Source organism: Mastacembelus armatus, chromosome 1, assembly GCF_900324485.2.
Source record: "Mastacembelus armatus chromosome 1, fMasArm1.2, whole genome shotgun sequence".
In the NCBI taxonomy this organism is placed as follows: Eukaryota; Metazoa; Chordata; class Actinopteri; order Synbranchiformes; family Mastacembelidae; genus Mastacembelus; species Mastacembelus armatus.
The window spans coordinates 1,321,694-1,345,157 of NC_046633.1; the positions used below are offsets into that span (position 1 = coordinate 1,321,694).

The window sequence follows — 23,464 nt, forward strand, 5'->3', positions numbered from 1 at the left end:
GTGCACACACACTCACACACACACACACACTCAGACCTGTGTGTTACTCACAGTGAGTTGAGAGCTCGAAGGCCGTGGAAAGCATCAGGAGCAATCTCAGATATCTGGTTATTACTCAGGTCTCTGGGAACACACACACACACACACACACACACACACACACACACACATTGTTTTAACAATAAGGTGATTGGTCCCAGGTTATAGACTGCTCCATCCCCTGTTACAGCAGGAATGACTGTTTTATTCTTACTGTAATTTCAGCATAAATAAACAAGTTGTACCAGTCAGTTTGCAATAACTGTCACAATGAGTCCATCTGAGTCTGGTCTACTACAGAAACCTCTTCCTATTGTCCTAAAGATTCTGCTGCTTGAACTAATCTGTCCTTATCCTAATCTATATTTGTGACTGGACTTTTTATATGGAAGTTGTCATTTAGAGGCGGAGCAGCTGTGGAGGCCAGACCACGACATGTTCGATTAAAAAAAAAAACCTTATTCTGCTGCCGTTTGACAGTCACTCAACTGTCATAATAAATTTCAAGGCCACTTAAATCAGCCTGGTAATGTAATCAACCGCCCTCTGAGCGCCCGGGACGGTCCGACAGTGATGATGGAAAAGACGAAGGGGGGGGGAAGGAAGCGATTAAGAGGAAAAGGAAAACCACAGAGAGGCAGAGATGGGGAGAGAATGTCTGAGGATGGAAATGAGCAAAGGAGAAAAGCAGCAATAGTGGAGAGAAAAAAACAGACATGTAAGAGAGTCAAGAACCCATGAACATTATTATTGTTGCTGAAGAAAAACACATGCATCAGATCAGTGATATGTGGTTGATTTATCATGTGAGACGCCAAAAGGCCTCTGACGGGGACTTTATCACTTTGCAGGCTGTCATAAATCAAACGCTCCTCGATGCTGAAAATCCTCTGGGGCTGTTACGTCGAGCTCGGTGAACAGTGAAGACGAGAAGATCCAATTGGAACATTAATGGTTTCCCATTGGCTTTGGTCCTGTACTAGATGGTGTTAGTCCTAGAGAAATGAGAATTATACTGCAAACCAGAAAGACTAAAAGTGTTTTGCTCTATACTTCACACCTACAATGTGTCTGAATGACAACACGCTGCTCTGCTAGATTTTATACTCTATGGACCATTTTCTTATTTGTTGGCTGATTGGGGTGACCCAGATGTTCTTCTCTGCTGCCACATCCTTTTTTTTTTCTTCAGCATGTAAGTCTTTATTGTCTTGGATGAAAAATTGGACATTTCATTGTTATGAGGATTATATCTCAATCTGAACTGAGGCAGATTAAAGTGTGAAACGTGTGATGAGACGCTCCTTTGAAGGACTCACATTCTTCGGAGCTTCCTGTAGGACGTGAAGGCTCCTGGAGGAACCGACTTGATGCCGTTCTGCTCCAAACGACTGGAGAGAAACAGAGTCAGACAGACAGAGAGAAAAGGAGAGGAACATTAATAACCTGTCTCCTGTAGGTCTCAGACACCACAGCACAGCTGCCAGCTGGATGCCACTGCAATGTGTCTGCAGTTTCCATTCTGACTCAAACTGCTGTCAACATCGACTCTCAGGCAAATAATGTAAGATAGAAGAAACTTTTTGATTAAAACAATGAAATTTTTTTACTTTTGCTTTGTCAAACTTTGTCCTTCGGATTCTGATCTAACAGCAAATGAATCCTACAAGAATTTATTATTGGGGTTTGGGAGAAATTGTTTAGTGGTCCTAAGAAAAATGTGTGGGACAACAAAACCTGAAGGAGAAAACTACTACTATTACTACTACTACTACTACTACTACTATTACTACTACTACTACTACTAATAATACTAATTTAATCCATTAGAATAAACACTTCATATTTGCCAAATCACACGTGGAAAAGAGCGACTCAGCCAGATCTGACTTTAACTGTAATATTATGATTATTTACAGCAATCGATTTTATTAGTCTCACCCCAGTTTCCAAAGGTTATTTTAACCTTTGTCAAAGAGGCAATAAAGTGTACACACAGGTCTGGTGTAAATTAGTGCAAAGTTTTCAAAGTTCAGCAGTGAAATCTGCTGCAGCCCAGCTGATCCGCTCAGCCCTCGGCGGTTTCCCTCTCTCTGCCAGACATGAGTTCATACCTCCGTGCTGCAGCGGGGACTTGCCAGAACATCTGATGTGTTGGCTGAAATGTCAAGTATCATGTAGTGCCCTGTAAAAGCTACTGAAGTGCAGTATTTACTGACAGAGTGAATTGACCAAAAGTTGCTGTAATAGCGTCTTTAGTCTCTGTAGTCACAGTACTGTTGGTTGGTTTTCTTCTGGGTTACTCACATCTCAGTCATGGCCTCCGGCAGGTGGGCGGGGATGGCGGTGAGGCCTCTCCCTCGACAGTCCACGATGTTGTTGCTGCAGGAACACATTGGAGGACAGGAGCCGGACGCCAGGCTACACGGCTGAACAAAGGCACTTCCGCTGTGGCCTTCAAACCAATGACAAGAGCAGCTCTGACTTAATGTTTCCCACTTAGTACACACACTGACCGACACTTGCCGTGTCACTGGGCCGCTGTACCTGAGCAGGCGAAGTCGTTTTTGCGCAGCTCGGCGAGGTTGAGGCCTCGCAGCGCGGGAGGAGAGCTGCACTGAGTGTAGAGGCCTAACGCAGGCCGCTGCCTCAGCCACGGGGACAGCCAGGCCAGGTGACAGTCACAGCGCAGAGAGTTGGAGTGCAGACGACTGGCAGGAAGAGGAGGGGGCGTACAAGGAGAGATGGGGAAAGATTAGTGTCACATTTTGCACCTTATTGTGGTTCTACTTCTAGACAAAACAGCACCCTGTGGGTAAAGCAGGTGAGGGACTCACAAGGTGCGGAGCTTCGGCATGTGGTTGAAACTGGAAACGGGAATAGTGCTGATGTTGTTGTTATTCAGCGTGCTGGGAGAGAGACGGAGGATAAAACGAGCAGGTAGGAATAAGTTGGGACAGGACAAATAAAATAACAGTTAAGAGAAAGAGACAAGAACCAAAAGCAAATTTAGACAAATGTCATCAAAACCTTACTGTGAGCGCAGCAGGGAAAATACTGACGGACAGATGCAGTACTTCAGGCTAAAGGGGATACTTCTGAATACTCACAGTACTTCCAGAGATCGCAGAGCTCTGAACGCTCCCTCCTCGATACAGCTGATATGGTTCTTATCCAGCTGACTGGTGATGACACAAAACCAGAGTGATGCATATTGAGTTCAACCAATTACTAAACAATAAGTGATCAGTCTGGTTAAGCTCAGACTGGTGATCTGAATGTGTAGCAGAGTGTATTGTTAGAACTTGGTGTATAATGTCACACACAGGTTTTTGATTTCCGTGGCTCCTCTGAACGCCCTCCTTGGCAGGGCCTGGATGGTGTTTTCACTCAGGTCCCTGAAAAACAGGCGCAGAGAGACAGAGAAACCTGTTGAGCAACAGTTGACTGGTCTTCATGCATCTGCAGAAAATATGACAAAAGCCAAGCACCGAGAGACTCGTTTACACACAGTCAACACAGAGAACAAGTGGAATTCATCTCCAGTGATTAGTCAGTGTTGCTGTTCTGCTCATGCCCTTAAACTGCACTGATGAAAAGAAAGCCTCCGTATCTTCCTCTCCATCTGTTAAAGCCAGGTGACTAACTGGGAACAAAAACATTTCTACAGGAAGGAAAATAAACAGTTTGAAAGAAAATGAGAGTAAAACATTTCAGTTGTTTATGAACTTAAAGCATTACACATGTTTGGTTTCTTTATCCTGGATGGTCGTGCTGCAGCTTTACCCACTGTCAGTTTTGTGACCTCTGGGCTGATTCACACCATTAACAGCTAGTTGCATATGAATGTCAACAACAGTTCCTCCTCATCTTGATATACTGTAGTTCTTCCTGCGGTCTGGAGGCAGCAGGGAGCCGGCTAACGGATCCCTGAGTCCCCAGAGAGGCAGCTTCATTACTGATAGAACAGGAGAAGGGGTGGACAGAGATAAGATGCCACAAATAGAAAGACGGTGTAGGAAACGCCAAACAAGCAGCAAACAGATTCCAAATGATTAACGCAAGAGTAAAAGCATGTGGGTGTGTCAGATAAACCAGTGAGGAGGATGTGATGAACATTCTCCTCTCGATGCCCTGGAGAACCTCGGACACACTCCATTAACATCAGGGTCAAACCAGAGATCCAGACGGCAGAGGAAACACCCACTGACTGAGACATACGCTGCTCATAAAACACATCGACCGGAACAACTGAACGTGACACTGAATCTGAATCAGAGTTTGTTCTCTGCGGAACAGGTGGATTTAAAACTGCCTTTGTCCACTGGCTGAGTCAGACTGTTTACTTGGGGCTAATGTATCCTGCTTTTAAAACAATGTGCTTATATTTACCCTGCTCTTATTGCATTTATTAACCAAGCACCAGTGTTCCTACGCAACGTCCTGACAGTCCCTACAGGCGATGTTCATTCAACTCCACAGTATGAAAGGTAACTGCAATGTTTCTCAGCTCTGCCAGTGATGGGACTAAAATGTACAACATGAGTGTGAAGTTTGTTTCGAGGACAGAGCACAGGTGTCAATGTGCTAAAACCTCATCCTAAGGCAAAGTCATCAGCACGTGTGTCAGCTTGGTAACGTTCCTTCTGCTCAGTCCAGGCTGACAGACGATGTGCAGTGTTTAAAATGGCAACCACTTTATTTTTGTTTGCTCCACTTGCGGTGTCGATCTAAGAAGTGGGCTACAGTGCAATTCTTTAAAAGAACACTATGATTGGTTCCACATACAGAACATACAGTGAAGCTTGTCTCCATTTTTCCTCTGACTGTTTTATTATGTGCATGTTCTGTGTCAGCTACAGCTCTGCATCTGTCAAAAGTTCAGCATTAAACCAGAGGAGGTTTCATGAAGAGGCCGGTGGTTGAAAACAAGGCAGCCTGGAAAAACTAAAAAGCATCAAAGTGCAACCAGGGAAAATCCAAAGAAGCCGAACTAAACTGAGGAAAACAAAACCAACAGTGTCTGAGGTCAAAGTTATCGCGGCGCTGCTGAGACATGAGACAACCAGCGAAGGACGTGATGAGGGATATACAGTGTGACAGGACGGTCAAAGGAGAAGTGGTCACAGTGAACACACAAGTGTGGAGAGGGAGGTGGATAAACACAGACACTGATTAAAGAGTACACAAAGGTGGTTCTGATCCAGCAGACCCAGGGAGAAGAGGACGCTGCAAGATTAGAATTTAAAAAGCAAAACTAGCAAGTAAAAAAAAAAAGATGTGATAAAAAAGTAAAAGAAACCACGAGGAAGGCAAAGAGCTGCAGCAGAGGAGATGGATCGTTATGATGACACAGAGAAAGAAACGTCACGTTGATAGAAGGAGACGGAGCAAAAGAGCTGAAATCCAGTGTGCAGTTTTCTGCTTCGCTGCAGAGAGACCTGAAGGCCAGTGAACCAAACTAACCCTTTGTTTTTCTCTGTCTGTTCACTTCCAGTAGGTTTTATCTAAACACCAATGTTGTTAAAGAATTTCAGCTGTTTTGTCACGGAGAAGTTATTCATCCTCAACACACAGGAAGGAGAGCACAGAGCTCAGCCAACACACACCAGTGACAACACAACATCACATCAGGGCCAAACACACGAGACTCAAAGCCAACACTAAGGCCGAACCCTGGACTTTCCAGGACACGCGGCTCTGATGTGACGTCAGATCCACAGATTTAACCTCGCTCAGCAGTTAAATGGAAAAATAAGACATGATGAAGCGGAGGAGGTACGAGTAAAGAGGTGACATGATGACGTCTGAATCGTATCGGATGGCACAACACTGCACAGAGGTTTTATAACACCAGACAGGAAGCTACTACGAGACGTAGCTGCAGGTAAACAGTGCTCACGTTACAGTGCGGGTTTCCATTTCTCTGCTGGAGCTCTGTGCAGTGACACCCTGACTGTCCTCTTTCTAACCAATGAGAGGGCTGCGTTTGGTTTGTGGGTGGTGCCCACCTATAGACGACAATAAGAGGTTAGTAGTAGGTGCATCTGTCTAAGTCTGATTAATTAGAAGGGGAAGGCCAACGCCTCGTTGCTTAGGTTCAGTATCTTTCACATTAATGCACATAAGATAAACTAACAATATCCAAAGGGAAATCCAGGTGTCCATGACATAAATAACAGCATAATAAGAAATGAATGATCAATAGCAGGTAAATGTAGACATACCCACATACACACAAGGTGTTTTCATGGTTCCTAAAACTGCAGGAGGAAGTTCCCTGTTTTTTTTGTGTGTGTCTGCAGGATGATCACAGTTCCCAGAGCTCCCAATAAAGGACTTTATTGCCAGGACTTTTATTAGCTCCTCCTTCAGGGCAGGTCATTCTAAAGTTCACCTCAAAACCTTAAAAGTCTTAGCAGCTCTGTGAAGCTGTGTCAGCAAGCGAGGACCAACCACACTCCCAAGGTAAACTCAAAGGGGTCCTCATAAAGATAGCTATGCTGGTACACACACCCAGTATTAAAGATGCTTTCCCATCCGGTTGCCGTGATATCTGTTGCCAGGGCAGCCGGAGGCTGGAGATGATGTTTACAGGAGGGAAACACAGCCTGGTCACAGCTGGACAACTGTGTGGATGTGGACAGTCTCATGGTGTTTGCTCTCTCTCTCCTGTTATCTCCTTTATTCATTTTCTGAGCTGCTCTGGGATCCTGTGTCCCCTCAGTCTCCGCTGCTCCTGATCCCTCCTCTCATTGTTCAGCCGTCTCTCCTGTCATTTCAATATCCTTCTCGTCTCTCGACCCCCTCACCTCGCCTTCGCCGAGGAGGGTGAGAAAGGTAAACTTTCCCACTCGTTCCCTGCTCGTCTTCTTCCTCGTCACCTCTCGGTCCATCCGTCTCTCCCACTTACGGGTCAAGCTCGGGTTAGTTTTAGGTAACCAGTAGGACTGATCCGAGAGGCGGTCCACTAGTAATGGGATTTCCTTTTACACACAAATTTGGTTCCTCTCAGCTGATGATCATTTTTATATTCTGTTGCTGATGGTGTCAGCAGCTTCCTCAGTCCGTCTTTTGGTTGTCAGAACCAAGCCAGTGTTTACTGATGTTTATTAAAGCAGGAGGCTGCAATGACAAACTCTTATTGTTTTGATTTGTTTAGGAACCTGCTGTATAAAGTTTGTTCAGATTGTATTTCTTATTATTACCACATTTATCAAATGAACACGATGCATGAGGTTAAATGTGTCAGTCCAGTTCCTGCTAATGTCACACGAAGCTCCAAATCCAATCAGATTCATTCAGTAGAAGGAAGAAGGCCCCATGTGGATCCAGAGTGAGTCCTTTGGCTGCTCTGAACACTCTCCATGTGAAAAAGCCAAAGCCCTGGTTGTGGCTCTTTCTTTGTCCCACTGTCTCTGTGGTAGAGAGCTGCTGGAGCTAAGTGGAAGGCATTCGCTGCACATTTCAGTTCATCGCACTATGAATAAATTAGAATAATCACAACAAATTGTAATGCTGTTGTTCCTGAGCAGCAGCCAGTGGCAATGAAACAATCAACAAACTATGGAATTTGCTGAGGGGTTGACAAACCTTTCTTTACCTCAATAAATAGCTGTTTTGGTAACAACAGCCGTCATCACCCTCAAATCCTTCCTTCCCTGCTACTTTCTCTGTCACGCTCTCTGTTTACATTCCTTCATTGTTCCTCACCTTCATCATTACTTCATCATTTTTCTCCTGTTTTCCTGCACATCACTTGTAGCTCTCCCTCCTGTTGTTCTTCCCGTATTATATCCATCTTTCACTTCCGCCTACTGCCTTTTATTTTTTAACTGCATATCTTTTGTCTTTGCTCCGTCTTTACTGCCTTTCTTCCTCTGCCCTTGCTTCGTTTCCTCGTTTCCTCCCTGTCTCTCTCCATCCTTAGGGCAGCTGTGCACTTAATTGAAAAAAAAAAAAAAAAAACAAGGAATATGAGAAAGACCAATTTAATCATTAGTGACTGTTTGAACGGTCACAACAGTATGTTCCCATCATGCTTTTCCACTGCTCTCAGTGTGTTGGCTTTGCTTTGGATGGACATGACAGGAGAAATGGCTGTTCCTGCTCTGATCTCCTACAAACACAGAGACCCAGACGTACGATCTGAGCTGAAAAGTAACGGCCGAGTGGGTTTTTGTAAAGCGAGCGACGGCGCTGGCCACAGATCCTGTGGTCCAGTGTGGAGCTGTTACCACACACAGCAGGGAGTGGCCCACAGACCCAGCTCTAAGAAAACTACAATTCTGGGAAAATCCTCCTTGTGTGTCTGTTGCGATGACAGATCTGAGTCCTGCAGAGATAATGTAAATAGAGAAATGCATGCATGTGCAAATAGACTGGACTCACACGGGCGTACGTGCGGTTGGTTGTACACTTTTCACCCAAAGACTCTTGCAGGAGAGTGTTTTCATTAAGATTTAAGCTGCAGCTAATGGGAAAAGGGTCAAAGCGGTGATTGTTACGGTAAAACGCTGGAATCAGAACTGCTTTAATCAATATTTTGAAATAAGCAGTGAATCAAAAGACCAAGGCAAAAGTAATGTAAAGGGATTATACAAAGAAAAGACTCAGCAAGTCTGCAGCTGTACACAGCTTTCAGCAGCTCTTGGTTCAGGGATGAACATTACAAACCTCCTACATCAAACGTGTAAAAGAGGCAGGATGGCTTAGGTATAAATCAAACTTTGTATTGGCCATTTCTTTTATGGAGCAGGCTCAACTTTAACGCTGGACGCATGTGTGTGTGGTCATTTTTAAAAATTATCCCCAGTGCCTCAGCACAGAGTTTAAATAAAACAAATAAAGGTGATTCACAAATACCAGAGAGAAATGCAGACACACACACACACACACACACACACTCTGCAAAGATCAAATACAGCCAATTATGTCGTAACACACTGAGGTAGCAGACGTTTATAAAAACTGGATGGATGCAAAAGGTGAATTGATCCATGTGTAGCCACAGAGTCTCTCCATCGCTTTCATTCTGCAAACACAACTAAAACTAATTGCCACACACAACTGCTGTAGAGATGCAAATCAGTGTAATTAGTACATGTATAAATGCGACCACACACACACACACACAGAGACAATTATACTGTACAAATGCAAATACAAGCAATTATCACACACACACACTCGCACAGACATATTGCTCAAGCGTCAATAAATTAGTCGACGATGAGGTCACACTCCGGTTAGCCTCTAAACAACTGCAGCCCAGCAGCTGCCGCCGCCTCTGTGAGCTTCACACCGTTAATTAGCTGCGCTCTGGTGCCAATCAGCTGCGCTAATGAGGACAGCTCTGCCATTGTGCCTAATGAGAGAAACTCTCCAAGCATCTGAGTGGAAAGTTAAACTGCAAGGACACGCACACAGAGACGCATTAAATCATGCACTAATTTCTGATTCCCCGGAATATTTTCCTGTTTTCGCACAATTTAAATCTCTTTAGTCGTCTCGCCTGTTTTATACTTCATGACTTCATTTGTTTACGATGACATTTATGCCCATGGATTGATCTGATCCTTTAGTTTGTGTTTGGTAACAAAGTCGCTGCAGTGTGTCCTTACACACACACACACACACAGCAGGAGCAGGAGCAGATGAATTAGTGTGTGGACCTTTCTACTCTCTCTGTGCTCAGACTTAGTACTGAGGTGAAGGACTATCCTGTAACTGTTAACATTCATTAGGACGACAGACATGTACCGAGACTTTGTCAATTCATCCTGTAATAATCACTTTAAAACTTAAAAAAAAAGTTTAACTGTATGATGTTTTGATTTTTTTACTGTATATTATTTTAGATAACTGCTTTGTTTGCTCAGAGCTGACGAGACTTGGCGCTGCTCAGCCGAGACGTTGGTCTGACGGAGTAATTCCCATGGATCCACAGCCCTGTATCCGCTGGCTAACCACACAGGTCACCTTCAGGTCCAGGTGAATGATACACTCCCATAATTCTTGGGTCCCCCTGGGCAAAAGGGAGGTGATGGGAGGGGGCACCCTAATACACCAACACACACACACACACACACACACACACACACATTGAGTCAGCCTCTGGGTATCACCAAAACACACAAAGGACAGTTACTGGGTGTGGAGCGAACCCTTCAAACAACAACAGGGCAAACAAAAGACTGGAGCGAGACAGAAACGACAAAAACAGAACAAGGAAGGAGATGAGGCGCGTATGGGAGAAAGGTGAGCACAAAGTAAATCAAGTCCGAGGAGAAAACTACGATCACGGTGACTGAAGCATCGTAACAGTGAGCAGCTGCTGACAAAATATCCTACACCAACAGCGAGCGTGTGAATGCATGAATGCATGATGACGTTAACACATGACACCCAACCTCTCTGTTATTACTCAAACCAACGACCGGAGCTTCTTAATGTGATGAATGTGTGATGTTGTTTTCAAAGCTGAACTTGACTAGTTGCCTTCCTCCTCACAGAAGGTGCAGTATCACTGCAGCGAAGTGTTGGATGTCCCAGTTCAGAGTTAATTTGCTGGATCAGGTAACAGAGCTCCTAATGGGCTATAAATAAAGGAACATGAGAGTGTTCTGGCTTCCAGTCAAAAACCCATTCAGGGTTGGGTTCACTCAGGTTCAGGTCAGTATTTTCATTTTATTAAATGTGAGTCTGCTCGATATATCTGGAAATTTACCACATTTGGGTTTTTTTTTTCCTCTTAGGATTTTGTCACACCGGAAAAAAATCATTTCAGTTTAAGCAAAAAAGCAAAAAGTAACATTTGGCTGTTGTCAAATGACAAAGATGCTGTTTCGTCCTGTTTCTCTTTATGTTGATGTTCACATAAAACAGCTTCGACGGAGCATCAGGGAAATGAAAACATTGGTAAATACAATAACATTTCTTACTCTGGCTCTTTAGTGACGGCTTTGTGTCTGACAGGAAGACGCACAGAGCTAAACAGCTGATGACATGGAAGAGGACGGTTTGTCTCACAGGCTGCATCACTACTGGTATTTTGGGAACACACAGAAAATAGCACACAAATGTACTATTTGTGTGTGTGTGAGAGCGCGAGAGACAGATTACACTACAGAGAGTGTGTGTGTGTGTGTTTTTCCGAGGGAAACTGGGCTTTATAGAGTCCATCAACACAGCAGGAGGAAAAGAAATCACTCCTGCTGGAGGAAGTGCTAATGGCCCTGCACTGAGTGTGTGTCGTTTTATGTCTTTGTGTGTGTGTGTGTGTGTGTGTGTGTGTGTGTGCACTGATTGATTGAACATGCCAAGTCCATCTCTGCATTCCCTGATGGGAGCCAGAGTGTGAAATTGCCAAAAAGGCAAACAACAAGTAATCAGGACACACACACAAACACACACACACACACACACACGCACGCACACGCACACACCTGTTCATGCCTACCTTCTTTCTTTAATCAGTGATATTTTTCATGGCTGTTATCCACATTACTCCCCTTCCTCTCTGTGAAAGTGTGAAAAGTGAGTGTCCCTCTGTGTCTGCACGTTTTCTGTGTCGGCCATCAGACACAAACACAGGAACAAAAACACATCGCTGTCATAGACGGATCAATCAATGGGAAAAGTTAATTGAAAAGCTCTGTTGTGTTTGCGTTTCCTGCTGTCTCTCCAGCAGTGTTTGTGTGTGTGTTTCCAAGCGTCTCCAGGCAGTGAGCACACACCTTCTTTAAAAACACACATTTATAACAAAGACTTCACTGCAGTGTGTGTGTGTGTGTGTGTGTGTGTGTGTGTGTGTGTGTGTGTGTGTGTGTGTGACACATTTAGCTGCATAGTAACCAACTAAATCCAAGCTCTCAGTTATTAAAGAAGAGAAAGAGCTCTTTGTGTGTGTGTGTGTGTGTGTGTGTGTGTTCAGTTGTCAAATTAAAGCTCGTCTGTGCCGACGGCTCCTCTGGGACTATAAGTGATTTGTGGCGCTTCAGCTGTCCGAAGGGAGGCTATTTGTAGAGTTTTCTAGGTGAGAAAAATGGGTCAATTTCTGATCAGAAAAAAACAGAAAATGCACATGCACGCACACGCACACGCACGCACACACACACACACACACACACACACACTGCAGATAACCAGTAGAGAGGCAGAATAATCACAGTTCAGGCTGAGATGAGGATAAAACTCAACTCCTCAAACCTACACCCTGGCTTGGAGAAAAGCCTGTGGAACCACTGCCAAGCTACGTTCATGCACTCAGACCAACAGAACAGCTTAGAATGTGAAAGGAACCAAAACAAAGAGCAGAACAGATGATGAGGTAGATCCGGTCCGCGGCTTCACCAGGGCTACGGCTGTTCAGACAGAACACAGTGGGTTTTGTCTGAACATCAGCTTCTGACTGGATGAACCCACATGGAGACTTTACATCCTGACACAAAGAGAAGCCAGTTGGTTCTTTAGGAACGAGCTAAGCTGGTGTGGCTGACAGAATCACTCTGACGGGGGACAGCCTACAGGCCTTAGGTGTTAGATTTGGAATAGAGGATGCAGTTTAAGTACAGGACTCAGGCCGACTGTTGTACTCACAGGCGAGACAGGGCTTCATTCTTCTGAAACAGCAGCTCTGGAAGTTGGCTGAGACGGTTCTTGTTGAGGCGACTGGAAGGACCAAATAACAAAAACACGCCTGATTTAAAAACTTGCGGTGCAAATGCTGCAGTCGGTTTAGCAGAACTGTTGAGTGTGTGTGTGTCTGTGTGTGTGCTCTCACAGTCTCTCCAGCTCTTTCAGCTCATCAAAAGCTCCTCTCTCAACATTACTGATCTGGTTCTCCATCAGATGACTGCAACAAAAGCAATGAAATCAATAAACAATAAAACACACACGTTAAAATGCATTTGAGACAGCACAGTAGCTGGACTCTTGAAAGGACCAGTCCAGTCATTTTCTACATCAACACTCATACAGAGACTCAAATGTGTGTTAAAAACATTTAAGACCTTTTTACAGCGTCATAAATCAACTGCACATGAACCAGCTCTGTGTGTGTGTGTGTGTGTGTGTGTGTGTGTGTGTGTGTGTGTGTGTGTGTGTTCTCTGCTTTGTTTACAGTCCGCTGTTGGTTTTAGTCTCATGTTGAGTGGAAACATTACTGTTAATATAGAAAATGAACAGACTTGTCCAAATTACACAGCAGTTAATCAGGTACATCAGGCAAACAGCCTGTATCCTCAGTACAATATCACGATATTAGTAACAAGCATCAGTGTGTCTGGGAAATTAAGCTAATTGTGTCAAGGGATTGACATTCGCCTTTGCCTGACAGAGCGTCATTGTTTTGTGGAGACATAAAACTGCACTAATGCTAAATAATTAACTGGAAGTTTGCACAGAGCAAAACAACATGTAGCAGCTTTCATCGTGTCATTAACCAAACTGAAAACACACTCTCTCTCCCACCGATGCTCCTGGTATCTGTGTCTTTGATAAACACTCTGCACAGACTTCCTCTTCTTAAACCACTGGTGTAACACTCAACCCCCCCCTGACAGCAGCAGCCCAGGGCTCCCAGTGGGCTGCTAATCTGTTTTGAGAAGGCCTCCGGAGATGTCATTAGTTCCTGACATGTCATCCTTTCAACGCCTCATGTCCGTCACTGACATTCAGCACGGCCCCATTCCTCAAGTTAACTCCACTACTCATCCAGACAGTCCCGCAGGGTACCATGTTTTCAGGTGAAAAGGTCACGGATAAACCCCTCCCTGTTGTAAATCTGACTGACACAGAAACCGAGCAAGCACCTCTGGGTGTCTCGTGTGTCACCGCTGTGCTAAAACATCACTGTGTGCCCTCTGGCTTTAGACGGCACCACAGCAATAACTCCCACATCTCTACCAGACTGCAAACAACCAAAGGAACGATGGAGGAATCTTTTTGCTGCTGCTCCGTTAATGAACAACCAGCAGCTGTGAGAGCAGGTCATATTAGAACATCATCATTTAATGCCTGAGCCAAAAACATGTTTCAGGCTGCTCTGGTTGTTCTTCTGATATCTGCAGTAACATTTTTGTGAACATTAGATACATTAGATGACATACAAGACAAACGTTACTGTGTGTGCAGACCAGGCTGGGACTTACAGGACTCTGAGGTGTTTGAGACCAGAGAAGTCCGTCTTGGTGACGACTGTCAGGTTGTTTCCATTCAGATCACTGAAAAACAGACAAGGCAGCAGGTTAGAGACTAGAACGTCAACTGATGTCTGCATCAAAACGTTTATCGTAAACCCTTGTTACCTTCATAATGGATTTCGCATGAAATTTACATCAATTACACACAACTCAGTCACACATATGTTTTAAGTTTAGCTTTATGTGAACCTTTCAGTGCTGCAGTTAGTTCTTTAGGGCAGGGGGCATCAGAAAACACCAGGATGTTCCCCTCATTTCCAGTGCAGGCTCATCAGAAAAGCTTCATCATGTATTTGCCTCCATGGTCGGGACACCAGAGCTTCTGCAGCGACAGGCTGACTCATTCTCTGTGGTGCACTCACTTCAGGAAAGTGTGGACAACTAGGAAGTGTTCTGGACGTGTGGGTGGTTAAATAAGAGTGAGATTCGAGCAGCCACGTTTTGGAGGAATCAGATATTTTCCTAAGACACTAATTGATTCAGAAAATCCCATTTGGCGATGGAGCGGCTCAGGTTTATGCTGAGGTCTGCTGTGGGACGAAGGTGGTCGCTTAAGCTTCACTTTTATTCTTATTTTACCATGAACCACTTTCACAGAACAAGTTCTCTGCACTACAGCACGTTGTTTCTGCTCTGTGAAGATATTTTCTCTCTGATTCGCTTTGCAGTGAAAACAGTGTTTTGGGTGGGAGTTCACTTTGAGGACAATCTGCATCTATTTACTCGAAACCAGCAAGCGTCATCTTAAAGCTGCAGAAAATCCCCAGGGCACCTGTTTCCAGACTTTTATTCAGCCGTACATTATGATGTCGCATTGACATGCTACTATTTTCAGCTTTTACTGCGCTGACACTTTCATTTCAAAGGTTGAAGCCTTAGAGTTTCCTTCCATCCTGCTTACACACTTCAGGTGTAAACCGTCGCCAGTGTGTCATGTGATACTGCACTTAGCCAGGAACGGTTTTCAGCGCAGTCGTACAGGCTGCTGCAAGCGGGAGGGGGTTTAACCCTGTGACCCCTTCGTCTACTTTGACTGACAGCTGGGAAGAAAGGGCAGGGATGATGTCATTCTTCCCACGAGGCTTTGTGGATGCAGAGGTAAACTGAGCCCTGTGCACATACCTGGGTGTGTGCGTATATGCATGTGTGTGTGTGTGTGCGTGTGTGTGAGTGTGTGTGAGTGTCATGTTCCTGTGCTACTGTAAAGGGTGGAGCAGAGTGTGACCTTGTCCTGTCCTGTAGAAAAAGAGAGAGTGGACGTTGTGGCTGTGTGTAAACTGTAACCCTCAACATGGAAAAGCAAAAACACCAGGCAGAAAAAAAATATAATAATATAAAAAATAATATAAAATGTCTGTAGAAAAGGAAAATGAATCTGAGACCAAGAGTTACTTCTCCCTGTGTAGTTTCTTTTGTTTCACTGGTTTTCTGCACAGTATTATCACTGTAGTCTGTTCTAACACAATCATTGCTTATCTCCACACTGACCGTGAAAACCTTGCTTACCTTATATCTCTGAGATGGGAGGAAGGGAAACAGAATCCACAGCTTTCTTTCTCTGAGTTTATCTAAAGGCAACATGAGGCTGCAGAACTCTGATGAACACAAATCCAAAGCTTATCTTCCAAAGTTATTCTCCTTTTACTGCTCAATTCCCCTTTTGTTTCACCAGGTTGTGTTTCCTTGCACAGCTGCTGTGGACCGATAGGATCAAAAGGATAAATTTAAACACTGGACCAGTCAAGATAAAAAGTTCAGGAAAGTGTCGGAAAACACTTTGGTCCAAGGGCCCAGGAGCAACAGGTTCTACAGGTTCTTATTCAGAACTTCCCTTCCTTGTTATCTGATGGACTTTGATGAGCTGTTGACCACTGATGGGCTTCGCTGTATTTTGGAGTCATGGCACTGACGTCAGTCTATCAGTCTAATGTCAGTGTATCTTGACGTTTGGCCAAAACACATCCAGGTAGAAACTCATGTTGGTCTGTGCTGCGTTGGCTCTCACAGCTGCTCCAGAAAGCACAGCTGTGCTGCTTCGAGCTGAGTTTAGCAGAGTTTAGTTTCTGCATCGCTGCACGCACTGGAACATATGCGTCTTTCATTCAGAGACGGTTCATAGCTGTTGCATCTATACTTGTGAGAACGTTAAAGTAAATGTTTATAATAACTTACTTCTTCATCATATAAGGACCAAATGATTAGCTTTCCTAGTTGCTCTATTTTTTGGTTTAAATGCTCCTTCTGTCTTCTCCTGCCGTCCAACAGGAAGTCGGATCAACCAATTGGCGCGCAGCTCTAGACAACTAGTAGTTGAGATATGGAAGATGTGTGTGTTGGACTGTCTGCAACCATCAGTGACCTACACTTGACTATAAACCCCTTTACTGCACAGGTACGTGTCCATGCTAAGCACAGTTGCAGCGAAAGTTAGCCTTTATTCTGTCCGACTGAGCTGGAAAGATAAATCACTGAGACACTGGAGACAAGAGTGTGAAATTTGGGTTTGGAAATGCTTGAAGGTGAAATAATAAGATGCAGGACGGAGGAGGAGGTGGTAGTTAGAGGGGGGTGGAAGCAGGGGATTGGCTGGGAGTGAGGGAGGAAAGGCTGGAGGGAGAAGGGTCGTGACGGGGGGTCCAGAATCCCTCCCTGGATGTGTGTGAAATTACCCTGACAGTTAGACCGCACAGGAAAAACAAGCGTCAGAAGGGAGAACAACGTACAGCGACTATGTTTTCACACACGAGCACAGCATGTGTGGACGGCCAGAAGCACACCGAGTATGAAAATATCAGGCAGTAGTCTCACAGTGCACATGAGATTTATCTTTGCTGTTTGAGGAGCAAGAAGGAGACTGGAGGGGAGAGATGAACAGCACAGCCCTGGTGAGGCGTGGGTAATTGAGTTTTGTGCAGCACGGCGGGGTCAGGGGTCAGCCGAGTGACAGACTCCCCTGGAGTGGCGGCTCGGCCAAACAATAGCTCATTAAAGTAGAACGTGCATCTCACACACACACACGCACACACACACGCACACACACAATCACGGCCTCGGTGGGCAGTGGGCCAGTTGATCTAACGGCAGCTCTTCGCCGTTGGATCTGACATGGGCACAGAGCAGGAGCAGGACGACTCAGCAACGGGATGAGAAATATCATGTGGATAGAGGGAGAAAAATAAAAGACTCTGATCCTGAAGAGACAGACAAAGCAATAGTAAGACCACAAAGATAAACTCTTAAGACCAAATAAAGATAAGATGGACTTTATCAGGTATTTCCTGTCTCGTCCTAATCCTCTGTGCAGTCAGTTTTCCTCATCTGACCCATGATGTAATGTCAGTATTCATTTTTACTGATGGCAGCAGATTGAAAACAAATAAACTTGAAGTCCTTTGAATTTTGTTCCAAACAATGAACTTGTTTGTGTTGTTTTTGTGGTAAATAGAATTAGTTCTGCTCCTTACAAGAAACAGCAACACACATGATACGAGGCTCAGGAAAAACACCACATACCAGCATCTCCAATTGAATCTGCACCAACTACAGGCAGGGGAACAAAAACCTGCGGCCAATCACAGCGAACCAGCTGCTTATGGCGTCTGTGTATTTCAACACTCACTCAAATGAGTGCTCACCGGTGTTTAAACTAAAACTACATTGCAAAAAGCAAATTCAGTTGTAAGACCTTTTACACCAAACATGTGGTGTCGATTTTAGAAAGACGTGCATGTGTAAAAACAGTGGAAGCTGTAGCTGTAAGCAGAGAATCAGCCTGGGCGGTGAGACAGTGACATACGATCCAGGAAGTCCAGTTGCAACATAACACCATATTTTTAACCAGGCTCCCCAGTGACTCTGTCAGAGGTCAGAGGTCAAACAGGCTGCAAACTTTCAACCACAGGGCAGCAAAACACTGTTTTTCCGCCTGGTGCTAAGGTACTGTTTATCAAACACTGTTTAAAAAACAGTCAGAAAGACAGTCGTCACAGGTGCAACTGAATCAACGAGACTGTTTTCTCTCAGTGAGATCAACGGGATTTGTGATGCAGATTTATAACAATATCGACACAACACACAAGGTAAATCACAGGAATCTACAACTTCCCACTAAGCCTCTTTAAAACCTATGCAGAGCCTTCTGCTCCACCCTGGGGACGCTTCTTTCTGCAATAAGTACAAGATGTTGCTGAGTGGGAGGTTTCTCTGGTCGTTTCCAACCAGCCCTGCAGTGCTTCATGTGGACCGACATCTGACCATGGCCGACAGCCCACCCACATAACGTGGGATATGAAATTAACAGCAGATATTCTGATTCTCAGAACAAAGTTATTTCCTGACAAGGAAGGAAAACATGCAGCTTTTATTGATGAATTACAATCTGACTAAGACCTGCTTTGTGAAATGTGACCAAATCAATATCCTTCCTTCAATATCATCGCCCTCTTTTTCACCTCCATCCTCACCAGTTCTCCTCCTTCATCTTTACCTCCTCATTCCCTCCTCTTCCACAACTACGCAACTACTTCCTCCTCCTCCTCCTCATCATCACTTCCTCTGTTCACTCTCCTCATCCCGTCTTTCTCCCCAGATGCAGAACACTGGATGTGACTAATTTTAGCAACCACACACACACACACACACACACACACACACACGCTCAGCTCTAATGACACTTCATTAGTGGCTTCTTTCCCACTGAGGGGCTGCAGGGGAAATGGTAAGATGATTATAAGAGATGGACAGAGAGAGCGAAAGAAGCTGAGGTGGCAGTCAGTGGTAATGAAACTGAGAAATGAGGTGTGTGTGTGTGTGTGTGTGTGTGCGTGTGAGAGAGATAGAGAGAGAAAGGAGACACTGAAGCTAAATTAAAACTAAGGCAAATAAATCAGCTACTGACAGAAAAGATTTCAGCAGCTTTCCAGCTGAAAAACCTAAAATTCCTTCTGTGTATCAGCATCTGGGAGTTTCCCACTTACACACAGTCATATTTAGGTTCTCTGAAACATTTACTGGGCTTTTAAAAAGCTGAAGCTGTCTGAATACAAGTTGAGTTGGAAATTCATTTGTGTTGCTCACGGCACCAAACATCTACTCGACCAAAGTATGTCCAGGTTACTGAGGATTATCCACAGTGAGCTCTGCGGATAATCCTCAGTAACCTGGACTCTGTTTCATAGTGATACGTCTCTCTCACATGGAGTCTTCTAACACCTGAGCGTTGAAAAATGAAAGAGAAAGAGGAAAACAAAGAAGCACTGAAGCTGAGAGTGAGCTTACTCACTGTTCCTCAGTATTAATTGCAGCTAGTTTTAGGAGGTTTTTGGTAAAGCTTTGGTTAAATCTGCAGTAAATGAACTGAAGCTGATGTGACATGAACACAAATACATTAAGGTGTGTATAGGATGTGTATATAGCATATAGCATCCAATATTTATATGATTATTATATGATTATTATCTAATGTTTATTTAATGATGCATCCACAAACAAACAGACACAGACTGACTGTGTTTGTTTCCAGCAAGTCGTCAGTTGTTTCAAGTTAATTAAGTTACACACAAAATAAACCCTGGGCCGATCTTTCTAAATATCATGCCAGTCTGTAGAAACAAACATGTTTTTAAAAAGCATTCAGTCGCTAAATGGATCTGAGGAGACATACACTCATCCTGTTCACTAGAAACTCCCTGTGAAAGCTCTGCAACTTCCATTTCTTTCTCCTGGCAGGAAGCAGGAGTTTGTTGAATCACAGTCTGGACCTTTAAAGTCCAAGATACTTTTCAGAAGAAATGAACGTGCAGCTGGAATAATTTCACAGCCTGAATTTAAGTTGGTACTACAAAATGACCTGGTCAGCCTATCACAGGCTTCTCTATTGTGAGCTTATCAAACCTGCAGTAAATGTCAAAACAAAACTCCAGGGGATAACATTTCTTTTAATCACAGTGCCGCCACTGAAAGAGGCACCTGACACGCTGATACTGAGCTATTTTTTGAGGGACCATCATGCATTTGTGAAATATTTGCCAAGCTGCTTCACTGTAAACTGTAGCATCAGCGTTATCTTGCACCAGGACATAATCCAACATCATGAGGTTTGGTAGATCTCGTTAGACCCAATAACTGCATATTTCACACACACTTCCCCTCTCGCTCATTCTCACATACTTTCCTCTTCTCTGCTAGAATAACCACAGTCATCAGGACCCGAAGGGGCATTCATTTTTCACTGTTGCCATGACGATCTAACGAGGGGGGGGGGTGTTAAGTTTGACTGGTGCAGTCACCTTGATAAATGACCCTCTTATTACTGGCTGTCTCCCAGGGAATACTGTATACACACACACACACACACACACACACACACACACACACACTGGTAACAGACTCTCTCCCAATGGCTATCTGTCCAGCTGACACACACACACACACATATACACACACTCAGATCACTTTACATGCTAATTGGGCGACAAACCCCTTAGCAAATAGCAGTTTAATGAGTCGCTGCTGTCTACTACGGGCAGGGAAAGTCTGAGTCTACAGGACAGGGGGGCTAGTGGCACTTTGGGAGGAGGAAACCATCCAGAGGTCAAAAGGTCACCGCAGCATGTTTACATGCACTGAGTAATTTTCACTGATCGTTCTCTGGTGTTGGGCTTATTCTTTTTCAAAGGTCAAATCACACAGGCCACAAAAATACACATTGTTCACATAAACTCCAGAGGAATGCTGCCCTGCAGGAGGAGGTTTGAACTTTATGGATCCAGACTTTGAGATATCCATCTCTGACACTTCTGTTGCCACCCGATAGACCCAAGGTCAAAGGAATTCAGTCTGTGGTTCTCACACCATTAAAAAAAGAAACAGCAATGCATCTTTGCAGACTCAATGGCCTGGTTACTCTGGATAACCCACAGACCTCATTTTGAACAGTTTACACTGGATGGTCCTTCTTAGACTGTAACAGCGTCTCTGTGAAAACTGCTGATCGCACGTTCTCTGTATTATCCACAGTGACACGAGCAGAACCACTAGAACTGCTAAAGGCCTTGATACTATACGTAAAACCAAGTACCTGTAGTACTAGATACCAAAGATTGTTTATTCTATAAAAAAGAATGAGCATATCAACGTGGATTTCATCTCTGTTGTAGGAGGTAAGAATCCATCATATGACAGACAGGTAGGGGGGGGGGGCTGCTAGCCTAGTTTGATCAAAAGAGGGAAATATGCCCTCCAGGGTTGTCACACTTACTTTGCAAAGTGTATAAACTCAAATGTCTAAACATGACACTGCTGTTTTAGGAGCAGTCAGACGCTGGAGCCGAACGACAACTATAGTTAACGTCTCAAAAGTTCTGTCTCTTCTCCTTCGTAAACAACAGTCGCTGGACTTTTCCCCACAGCAGTGGAAGATCCTTGTGCCAACACATACAAATAACAATTCCTTCTTTTTATCTGAGGAAAGAATCGTCCGAGGCAGCCCGATTAGTTTGAGTGATTTTCTGTGTTTTATTTAAAGCACTTCCTCAGAATATGTGTTGCTGATCTCAACGACACACATGTTCTAGGAGGTGGCCCACTGATGGTGAATACTCCAGAAACGTAACTAGGGTTTGTCCAAGAGACATTTCAGACACGCTGAGCCCAAGTCACAACACGTGGACTCTGCCGCATCATGAATGTCAACAGCCCCAGTCTGGCTCACAAGTCTTTCCATCAGGTCTCATTAGCCGTGCTCGACACAACATGAGGAGTCAAAGGTTCTGACGAAACTGGAACCTTTATCACCTGCCATTCCCGTAAATGATGCCGCACTTTTCCCCCAGTGTCTCTGTCTGTTACTCTGTGCAGCGAGAAACCTTCAGAGAAAACCAGTCAGCGATGTTAAGAGACAAACAGGAAAGTGGGTCTGCAGGCCTCTGAGTTGTTTCCAGGCCATTTCTCTTTGACCAGGAACCCAAGCCCCCTTCCCCGATCATAAAGCTATCAGCCTCAGAGGGGAAAACATCGTCCACGCTACAGTAAACCGGAGAGGACGACGGATAATGTGTCTCTGCTGGAACCCCTGACAATCATCAATTATTCACACACAGGCACTCTACAACCTGAAATAACCACACACACACTCATAGCATCCACACAGAGGGGGACACTAACCAACAAAGTGCTTGTCTTCTTATATAGACACAACACACACTGCAGCGTTCAGGGTTTTCAGATAGAAAAGGAAAGTTTCTAAGAGGAAAGTAGAGCATTTGAAGATGTCTCTGTGCCAGTCTTGATTTTTGTAAATATTTTTCAGCTCATTAAACTGTCAAACAGATAAGACATCAGGCCTGCCTTCTAAAGAAAATACTTCATTAGGATGTAAGTTTTAAAGCAGTGGCAGTTCTTCAGGATTAAGAGGAAGGAATAATCTGTTTAGACACCGACAGAAATTTCTCCAAATTAAAACGTTTGGCTTGTTCACGGCCTTTTCATTGGCAGACGTTTTTAAAACTACAGGAAACCACTTGTTTAACCAACGATTGGCAGGCTGGACATAAACAGCTGTTACGTTCATTAATACGATGCAACTGCCACTGTCAGCAGACAAGTGCTGGATGTTTCGTCAGAATCAGATCAGTAGCACAATGACAACATTTCAAGGCCAGAAATATTGATTTAATTACAAAAAGATAATTAATGAATTCATCAAAGAGGCATGAAAATAGGATCTGCAGTGATTAAGAATACAGGATATTAATCAATAACAAATCAGCCACCTCGTATTTTCCATAGAGGTGGACACACCTGTAAAATCTATCACACTCTAACTGCTTGGTTGTGGTTTGCAGTGTGGCTGAACTGGCCTGAGTGAAGAAGAAAAGAATAAGAGACGACGGGGACTTTAGGATATAGTGTGATTTTTTTAAATATAGAAATAAAGAGACTTTCAGAAAGTTAGAAAAATACTAAACGTGTAGCTGCAGCAGTGATGCCGCAGAGCAGCATCCTGGGAGAGGAGAGTATGTACACACTCGCTTCTGTGTGACATGAAGTTAAACAGACTACTGGTAAAAACTATGAGCACAAGAAAAGAGACACTGCAACAGAACAAATATGTCTCACACACACACACACACACACACACTGTAATGCACACAGGGAGAGTCACAGTACAAATCAGTACAAACTAATCTGAACTGCAACACACACTGAGAATCGCTCACACA

At 44.2% G+C, this 23,464-nt stretch overlaps 1 protein-coding gene across 2 annotated transcripts in view; it reads right to left on the reverse strand.

Moving 5' to 3' along the window:
- Positions 1 to 23,464, reverse strand: part of LOC113128302 (slit homolog 1 protein-like) — a 45,388-nt gene that overhangs the window by 21,152 nt on the left and 772 nt on the right. The window contains exons 2-11 of one of the 2 annotated variants that reach the window (XM_026303534.1): positions 14,193 to 14,264; positions 12,824 to 12,895; positions 12,640 to 12,711; positions 3,366 to 3,437; positions 3,150 to 3,221; positions 2,877 to 2,948; positions 2,587 to 2,750; positions 2,347 to 2,494; positions 1,359 to 1,430; positions 52 to 123 (exon numbers count right to left, since the gene is read on the reverse strand). In XM_026303534.1, coding sequence (XP_026159319.1) covers positions 52 to 123; positions 1,359 to 1,430; positions 2,347 to 2,494; positions 2,587 to 2,750; positions 2,877 to 2,948; positions 3,150 to 3,221; positions 3,366 to 3,437; positions 12,640 to 12,711; positions 12,824 to 12,895; positions 14,193 to 14,264 — 888 coding nt within the window. The remainder of the gene's footprint in view (positions 1 to 51; positions 124 to 1,358; positions 1,431 to 2,346; positions 2,495 to 2,586; positions 2,751 to 2,876; positions 2,949 to 3,149; positions 3,222 to 3,365; positions 3,438 to 12,639; positions 12,712 to 12,823; positions 12,896 to 14,192; positions 14,265 to 23,464) is intronic. The other variant, XM_026303535.1, reaches the window with a different exon arrangement.